Source organism: Solanum tuberosum, unplaced genomic scaffold, assembly GCF_000226075.1.
Source record: "Solanum tuberosum cultivar DM 1-3 516 R44 unplaced genomic scaffold, SolTub_3.0 scf00087, whole genome shotgun sequence".
NCBI lineage: Eukaryota > Viridiplantae > Streptophyta > Magnoliopsida > Solanales > Solanaceae > Solanum > Solanum tuberosum.
The window spans coordinates 1,309,966-1,319,569 of NW_006239017.1; the positions used below are offsets into that span (position 1 = coordinate 1,309,966).

General features: G+C 38.3%; 1 protein-coding gene across 1 annotated transcript; it reads left to right on the top strand.

Annotated features, from left to right (window-relative positions):
- Positions 1-1,534: 1,534 nt before the first annotated feature.
- Positions 1,535-5,433, top strand: LOC102605742 (glyceraldehyde-3-phosphate dehydrogenase, cytosolic). The gene is made up of 11 exons (XM_006347339.2): positions 1,535-1,637; positions 1,759-1,782; positions 1,906-2,006; positions 2,897-3,012; positions 3,100-3,199; positions 3,740-3,886; positions 3,973-4,033; positions 4,108-4,348; positions 4,596-4,679; positions 4,878-4,967; positions 5,144-5,433. The coding sequence occupies exons 1-11, from the start codon at positions 1,634-1,636 to the stop codon at positions 5,187-5,189; spliced, it is 1,014 nt and encodes a 337-aa protein (XP_006347401.1). The 5' UTR covers positions 1,535-1,633; the 3' UTR covers positions 5,190-5,433.
- Positions 5,434-9,604: the final 4,171 nt, after the last annotated feature.

Below are 9,604 nucleotides of genomic sequence, written 5' to 3' on the forward strand. Positions count from 1 at the left end.
GTTTGTAATAAGAATATTATAGGGCCATAAAGATTAACATCACAGGTACTATGGAGCCAATAGGTTAATGAATGATATTTTTGTACCAATTTCAATAGTTCAAAAGTATTTTAGGCCATTTTATGTAAATATCATATATTATATTCTTGATGTTAAATGATTGAATAATGAATGTAGTTAAAAATAGTGTATATGAGAATTAGACTATGAAATGATAAGTAGATATCGTTATGTTGTTTTCGACGGACCTATTAGGTAGCATATTAAGTAGTTACTAGAACTTTGGTGTTTTTATTACAACTATCAGATGAAATATACTTACCATCTATTGTATTTCCTCTGTTCAATAATAGTATTGAAAAAGAGAAAATACATAATTACCCATTAAACTTGTATTCTTTTTTGAAGTAGATACCTAAAGTTTGCGGGGGTACTATTACCCCATGAAACTATTTATATTCACGATAAATACACCTTTTCAGTCATTTCTACTGCAATTGTATTCTCACGAAAATTGGGCGCGTGAAGGAGTAGTATTACAGCCCCAAACCAGTGTTAAAATACCATGTGGCATTTTTAATTTGATTTTTTTAATTAATAAATTAAACCCATCTTCCCATCTTCCCCAAATCACCATTAATAGCCTTTTAAGAAGCTTTTTCAACAAGCCAAAAACTAAAAACCATCATTCTTTCTCAAATTTTGTATTTTAAAATGCGATATTATTATATTATATCTTCTTCTTTTCAAAACTTAACCAAGTAGTTTTCTCTTTCCTAAAATTTAAAGATCGAAAATGGTGATGCTAATAGATAAAGAAAGCGATTTAGGATGAAGATGATGATTTAAATTTTGGTTTGATAGAACTTCTAATTTTCATATTTGATTATTTGTCATGATGTAGTTGTGATTAAGTAGTGCAATGATGGAGTGTTGTCACTATGATTTGTGGTGGTGCAATTCAAAAAACAAATTTGAGAAATCAAAGTCAAAGTAAAAATTTAAAAGAGAAAAAATTCAAAAAAGAAAAGAGAAGGAAATAAAATAGAAAATTAAAGGCAAAAATGAAAAGAATTAAAAGTTAAATAGTGAATGACATGTGGTAGATTAGGGTTGGTGCGTGATTTGCACCTGCCTTATTACAACTGGGAATGACCGAAAAAGGAGGTATATATGCTACTTTAAAATAATTTCGTGGGGTAATATGACTCGCGCAAATTTTAGGTGTCTACTTCAAAAACTGGTATAAGTTTGATGGGGTAATTATGTATTTTCCCATTGAAAAATGACTATAGTTAATGATAAAAGTAAATTAGGAATTAAATGTAGAATTATTCATAAAATGAATAAGTTTTATTGAACATCTATTTTTAGTATAGTAAACAACTGTTATCGGATAAAAGGAGTAATTATAAATTCTTTATAATGATCGTTAATTGGAAATATCTGAAATTATTCCATTAATTAGAATTGAGACAATTAATAAAGTGGAATCGCATTACTTACCGGCTCTCCCGGTCTCCCATTACTAGCCACTTCTATTAAACCCTTCCACTGGCTTTCCACTTCATTTCACAAAAACCTCTCCAATTAAAACGAACTCCATTTTCCTTCTCAGTTCACAAAAAAAATCATGGGTATATCAGTTATTTTTTTGTACTTTTTCTTCAAAAATTTTTTTTGCAAGTATCTTACGTTTCAGTTCACAGACTTTGACTAATTCCATTTTTTCCATATCTTCTTTGTAATTTTTTGCAGGCAAGATTAAGATCGGAATCAATGGTATATAATCTGTTGTTTTTTTTCTCGTTTGAATTTGTAAATTTAGTGTGTTTTGCTCTACTTTTATGAAATTACTTTGTGGTTTTGGCCAAGATTGAGTTTCGAATGTTGTTTGGTTTGTAGGTTTTGGAAGAATTGGCCGATTGGTGGCCAGAGTGGCTCTACAAAGAGATGATGTTGAGCTCGTTGCTGTTAACGACCCCTTCATCACCGTGGAATACATGGTAACATTGCAATTAATGATAGTTAATAAACTATAGATTATGCTTTAATGTCACTCTAGTTTGGGTTGATCATATGTTTAGTACATTTAGTTCATTAAATTGTGCATTAGTATTTAGACAATTTTATCAAAATTAGACTATTTTCACATTGATAGTTAATTACCATGATTTTTTTTTGAGTTAACAGTAAAAAATACACCTAAAAGTATCCAAGTTTTTTGAGTTTTCTACCTGAACTATCAGGTGTGTGAGTCTCAAAATGTTATCAAAACACACATGAACTATCATTGTTTGAGTTAAATACCTGAAATTTCAGGCAGGAGAAGTGAACAACTCATAGTTCAGGTGTGTTTCGATAAACATTTAGCATGTCGGATACTATCACAAAATGTTATCAAAACACATGAACTATCATTGTTTGAGTTTCATACCTGAAATTTCAGGTAGGAAAAGTGAGCAACTCATAGTTCATGTGTGTTTTGATAAACGTTTGGTGATAGTTCAAGTAGGAAATTCACACATGATAGTTCAGGTAGGAAACTCAAAAAATCGGGATACTTTTAAGTCTGTTTTTGATGGCCAGTGCACTTTGGTCATAAAAAAGGGGTGTGTTTTTGACCTTTCAATTCTTTTTTCTTTTTCTGTTTCTTAGTTCTTCACTTTCCTGAAGTGTTGGGTCAAATACAACTCTTTTCCTTTATTTATGTTTTGCGAAATTCACATAGTGAAATTGAGTAGTAACAATATCAGTAAATCTGTTGGTTTCTGGGGGTTTAAGTTGATGGGAATTGTATATGATGATTGTTGCAGACAGACATGGTCATGTGTAAGTTTACTGTTCTTTTTTGAGGGGTTAAGTTGATGGGTATTGTATATGATGCTTGTTGCAGACATACATGTTTAAATATGACAGTGTTCATGGTCAATGGAAGAACAATGAGCTTAAGGTTAAGGATGAGAAGACTCTTCTCTTTGGTGAGAAGCCTGTTACTGTATTTGGCATAAGGTAAATTATGTCTCCAGCTTTTCATTATCATACGAAAAACTGCATTAGAATTTCTCTTGATTGGACTTATTGTATGGATGTCTGAAGAAACCCAGAGGAGATCCCATGGGCTGAGGCTGGAGCAGAGTACATCGTGGAGTCAACTGGAGTCTTCACTGATAAAGACAAGGCTGCTGCCCACTTGAAGGTTTGTGATCCTAAAGAACTAGAGCGGTTCTTAATTTGGCTTACTGTTTGTAGTTAATATGACTATGATTTTTCATAATACATAGTTTGACGCTCCAACATATAATCCCCCATGGCCTGAACACTTGGTGCCTGAAATCATGTAGCGAACTTTGTTGTCATTTTTGCTTTTATACATGTTTATGTATGCATTTGTTAGTGAAGGTGCAATTCTGAGGTTTTACTCATGTACTTTTGTTTTCTTTTCTTGTCCAATCAATTGTGGAAACGCAAGGACAGAATATGCTGTCATCTTGAAAGCAATTTAAAACATCTCTGTTGATTTTCTCTACAAGAGTCTAGGTGTTAGAGTACGTTGTTTGTATTGCCTCTATATGAGTTTTTTTAAAATGCAAATTGATGCTAATGCCATGATGTTTGAATGTTGACTACTTGGATTGATATGGTTATCACATATTTCCTTGCACATTAGCTTGATTACCTGCATTGAATAGTTGGTGTTAAGTACCTGCTTAAATTTTTTGGTTGTTGTTATTACCAGGGTGGTGCTAAGAAAGTAGTCATTTCTGCTCCTAGCAAGGATGCACCGATGTTTGTTGTTGGTGTCAATGAAAAGGAATACAAGCCAGACCTCAACGTCGTTTCTAATGCTAGCTGTACTACTAACTGCCTTGCACCTCTGGCAAAGGTTCCCTTTTTGTTTCTTGCCCTGTTCTTCATTTTAGTATTTGAGCCTATATGTGAATTTAAATGATTTCTGTTGTGACTTTGCAGGTTATTCATGACAGGTTTGGAATTGTTGAGGGTCTTATGACTACAGTTCACTCCATAACCGGTAAGTATTGCTTTATGCATTAGAAGTTAATACAGCTTCTGTAGCTTGAGTACTAAGTAGTTATTTTATAACAGCCACCCAGAAAACTGTTGATGGACCATCAGCTAAGGACTGGAGGGGAGGAAGAGCTGCATCATTCAACATTATCCCCAGCAGCACTGGAGCTGCAAAGGCTGTTGGAAAGGTGCTACCATCATTGAATGGAAAGTTAACAGGAATGTCTTTCCGAGTTCCAACGGTCGATGTCTCTGTGGTTGATCTCACAGTGAGGTTGGAGAAAGAAGCCACTTATGATGAAATCAAGGCTGCTATCAAGTAAGACTGTGCACTTTACTCCTTTACCCATTCCCCCTTCCCTGTAAAAAATACAAAAAGTTTTGTGCTTCATTCAATATGGGCAAGTATACGCTACAGGTTTCCATGAATGCAAAATACATGCTAAAAAAGGAGTAATAGTGCTGGCCGCTGGGTGAAATAGTAGAAAAGGCCTTAGGGTGACTCAACTTGTTTTAATAGCTGCTCGTTTATATTAATCTGTTTTTTTGCTTTGGCATTTCATTAGGGAGGAGTCTGAAGGAAAATTAAAGGGAATTCTTGGTTACACTGAAGATGACGTGGTATCTACAGACTTTATTGGGGACAATAGGTGAGGATGGATTTTTGAAGTTATGTTCCATATTATGTTTCTGAATGAAAATGACTCGCTCAAAACAACAAATGTCTATCACTTCTGCCTAATGCATTTTTTCCTGTAAATTCCCTTTGTACTGACCGTGCGTGAACCAGACTAGAGAGCCGAAGTGTTAATTGACTGATTTGTAATTCAAATTAAAATAATTCGCAGATCAAGTATCTTTGACGCCAAGGCTGGAATTGCTTTGAGCAAGAGCTTTGTGAAGCTTGTTTCTTGGTATGACAACGAAATGGGCTACAGGTAAATCTTAAAAAGTTACTTCTCTTTAAATTCAGAGCTGCTGTAGACCCTTCTTTTAGCATTCTCCTTTACAAGAACGGTGTTAGGCAGCACTTAAATGGTTTGTGGTCTGCTGTTAGGCAGCACTTAAATGGTTTGTGGTCTGCTGCTAATGTTTTTCCTTGCTGTGATTGCAGCACACGAGTGGTGGACTTGATTAAGCACATGGCATCAGTCCAGTAAAGTGGCAGTTCCGAGTATGATGGTGCGATACTGAGCTTATTTAGAAGAGGAAAAAAGCAGTTTAGAATAAAGTAAAATGAGAAGCTGTTTAACGAGTTTGAAGGTGGCTGTCTGTTTACTATTGTATTTTCATTTGGGGTCTCTTATTGGATTGTTGTTTTCCCCAATTTTCAAATGTGTCGGCAAAACTATCTGGATATGTTGTTTTGTCTTGCTATCAATGTATAATAACGTTGGACCCGCACTTATCTTTCTCACTGCCCCCTTCGTCCCCCCCCACAAAATCAACCACAAAAAAAGATGATAAAAACAGAAAGGAATACTGGGCAATTGTAATAAAGGGGTTGTCAGGTGCCTTTCCGAGCCTTCAAAAAGCCAATTATAAAGTGGTACGACACAGGGCCACAGCCTGGTGCTTGATGAAAGTGATATTGAGAAAAGTAGAATATCACTAAAGTTGGTACCTTCACTTTCTGTTTGATGCTATGGAATTTGCAATGGGAAGAAGTATTCCACCTTGAGCAAGTGCTCATGTAGAAAGAAACGAAGGAGGGGAGATCTGATGACGGGAGTACAACAACATATACCACACACGGAGGCGGTGGGTTCGGGGAGAATAATGTATACATAGAGCTTACTCCCATATTGGAAGGTAGAGAGATTTCCGATAAATTCTCGGCTCAAGGATGATGGAATTAGTGATTGAAAATAAAGTACAAATGCATCATCTCGTATCAGAAGGATTAGATTAAAGAGTATACCGTTAGGTGTCCCTTGATGGTATACTTGCATGATGTTCTCGCAACTGTTTGAGTCCATTACAGCAGTGATTAGGGGTGTAAAAATCTCGCCCAATGCCTTAAAGTGATTCGTTCATTTATTAGATCAACTCACAAGGAATTGAGTTAATTAGTGTTAGCCTAAAATATTTTTTAAAATTTGATATGTTATATATAATCATTAAAAATAATTTTTGTAGGAAAATTTTCGGATATAGCCACTCAAAAATAACTTAATTATGCTCCATAACTATAGTTTGCTAATTACGATTCGTAGCTACATGTTAGAGGGAGGAGAGAGACGAGCGAGATTGGGAGAGGGAGGAGAGAGGGCATAGAGTGGAGAGAGACAAATTGTATATGTATATCTGTCAAATAATTATATATATGTAACTTATATACATATGTATTTGTATATCTGGCGAGTGAGATTGGGAGATGGAGGAGAGAGGTGAGCAAGAGAGGGCAGATAGTGGAGAGAGACGAATTGTATACATATATCTGTCAGATAATTGTATATATGTGGTAACATATGTATTTGTATATTTGGCGAGCGAGATTAGGAGATGGAGGAGAGATAGGAGCGAGATTGGGAGAGGGTGGGAGAGGCGAGCGAGAGAGGGCAAAGAGTGGAGAGAGGCTAATTTTATTTGTATATTTGTCATATAATTTGTATTTGTATATGTATAAGCGACGTAATTACATCTAAAATTAAGTTGCAAGCGGTAATTAATTCAAACTATAGTTATGTTAGCTAATTAATTAGTATAGGCATGGATACATGTAATTTCAATCTAATAACATGTAATTATACTAATTCTATCATAAATAATCACAATCCACTCAATTGGATCCATGATCAACATAATCCTCAACATTGGAAGAAACCCTAGCTAAATTGGGGAATTCTTCATCAAATTGGGGAAATTCTAGGAGACTCCATGGATCGAAAATGTCAATGGATGAAGAGCTATGATACCTTAGTCCAATTTCCCACAAAATCATGAAGATTGGAGACTTAATGTTGACCTAGCTTCCTCCTCTTCCAACTTCTAGAGAGAGAGTATTTAAGAGGGTTTTGGGTTTTCTTTTGGGATTTGAGAGAATGAACTAAATGGGTTTAATTTCGGGGTAAAAATACTTATATAGGTTGTCTAGATGAAGGCAAAATGACAAAACTTCAATTTAATTAAAACTGGAAAAGACCCTTAAGTCCCTAAAATAACCGCCCAGCCCTTGACCCACGAGACCACAACTGACGGAACGTGGATGGACCTACGGTCCATCCTGGTCGATCGTGGTTCATGGTCTAGGACTGTGTTTTGGACCATGGACCGTGGATCCATCCATTAGGCGTGGTTGGCCCTTGTGGGTGACACTGTTTGTTCTGGAAATTGGCTAGGTTCCCTCTTTAGGCTACGGGCTGTTACACTACATTCCCAATTGGGTCGGGGAGTTTTATTCGGCCTATAGTGAGCTGGTCCGTAATGGGAAGAAGAAGGCCAACATGTTCAAGACGATTGATTCTGTGATAGTCTGAAGCAAGAAAGTGAAGTACGACAGTTCTAACATTATGTTGCTCTGGGTGCACTTATGATTTTATGCACCAATACATCAATCTGATCCTGAAGAACACATTGAAGGACCTAAAGGGTTTGTTGGCACCCCTTATATCTGATACCACCCTGAGATGTATAGAGGCATGTGCCCAGATAGAGAAGAAGGACTTGACCGTGGCAACAAGATATTGGTTCGGGTTCATCACCAGCACTATCATGCCATCAGAAATAAATTCATTTTGCGACACCCGAATGCAGCATGCTTAAGGTATATCATTTCTCGCGAGATGCTAAATCTGGGACTGTTGATTGAGCAGGAGATGTCCATGAGGGCCAAGAAGAGACATCTATCACTTCCATTCCCGATATTTATCACCGAACTATGTAGATGGGCCCGTGTTCCTCGAAATGAGAAGACGAATGTGGAGGTGACACATACCTCCTCTACTAACATCCTATGTATTGAAGCTGAGTACCAGAGGGATGTGGCAGATAGGAGGAGAGCAGTCATGGTGGACATATCCCCGGAGGTTTATATTGACACACTACCTGCAGAGGCATCTTACCTACTTAGGCCACAAGGCCTTCAGGTACTTCCAGCTCCGTTCCTTCCAATACTACCGGAACTTCTGCTGCACCCCTCCCCCTAGATCAGCTGTTGCTGCTGCTACTTTGCATTCCAACCTCCGATTACCCTGGCGATGTTGTTCAAGATGGGGCATGTGGCCCAATCTGCTGATATGGGTGCCTCCCGGCTAGAGGCCGTGATTACTGGGATGATAGAAAGAGCCATTGTTGCTGCATTGACACCTCTCAAAGCGTTGATCTATGCCCTTAGTGTGAGAGTTGAGGTGTGTAAGAGAGGACGGGAAACTGATGCTGAGGTGACAGCCTTGAAGACCGATCTTGTGGGACTCTGTAAAGATATGGACGAACTGATGTCCACCGACCTCTCCATGCTCTTTGGTACTGTGGACATACCACATATCTTGAGCTCAGGTATTCCAGCTTGTAACACCCCGGAAATTAGTAGGCTAAACTAGAGCTAAAACGTAAGGTTTAGAGTCAAGGAGGTAGGCAAGGGCCAAGGGAGAGGACTAAGTCAGTCCACTTTCCCCTAGACACTTCCCTAGTGACCGCGACCACCAGCACGGGTCATGGTAGGGACTAGAGCTTATGGTGTTGTTCGTGGTGGGCTAGGCAGTGAGCGCCCCAAACTGCCAAAACAAGCTCATATTCACAAGTCACTTCATGGCTTGTGGTTAAGACCACGGCTCGTGGGAAGGCTCATGGAGAAGAGTTGGCTGTGTGAGGGTGTCAAGGAAGTTGCAAGCCACTGCCTCAAGGCCTAGGAGAGGGACCATGTCTCGTGGCATGTACCACGACTTGTGGAGCCCCTCATGAAGGTGCCTTCGGCTTGTGAGCTAAAGGCAAAAGTTGCCTAGCTACTCCCTCAAGCCCACGAGAATGAGTGTCAAGACATTCTTCCATGATTAGGAACTTAAGCCAAGACTTAGTATATATTTCGTGGGAATTAATGCTTAACACCGAGTGGATATTAATATGAGATCGAAGCCCTCACATTAGTTGAGGTGGGATTTCTAGGAGCAATCTTTTGGGATGCAAGCCCTCACGATAGCAGAGGTCAGGTTTCTAGTAGCAATCCCCTTATCCCATAAACTATGTGCCCTTATAGGTTATTTAGCTAGTAGATTGTAACGACCCGTAAAATTAGTAAGTGAAAATAGAGCTTAACGAGTTTTGTTTTGAGTTTGACATGAGGTTTTGAGTTGTTAAATGATATCTCGAGTTTAGGTTGAAGGGTTTAGGGGTTAAACGTCAAGGTATGACTCCCCAAGGACTAACCAAGGGGTTCTTGAGGAGGACCCTAAAGCCTAACCCCCAAGACCCCAAGAACCCAAAAATCTGCCCAAAATCATTTGACTCACTGATGGGACCTACTCCCCATAGGTCCATCCACGCCCCGTGGATGGCCTCCGTGGGTCAAGGTCCCAAAAGTTGAGTTGCAGAACTATTCCACGCTTGGCCAGTACGCCTCGTGGACCAACCCACGGTC

Coding starts and splice junctions, on each gene's coding strand:
- LOC102605742 (XM_006347339.2), top strand. Junction 4,349..4,595: donor GAAATCAAGGCTGCTATCAA/GTAAGACTGTGC, acceptor GCATTTCATTAG/GGAGGAGTCTGAAGGAAAAT. Junction 4,968..5,143: donor GACAACGAAATGGGCTACAG/GTAAATCTTAAA, acceptor CTGTGATTGCAG/CACACGAGTGGTGGACTTGA.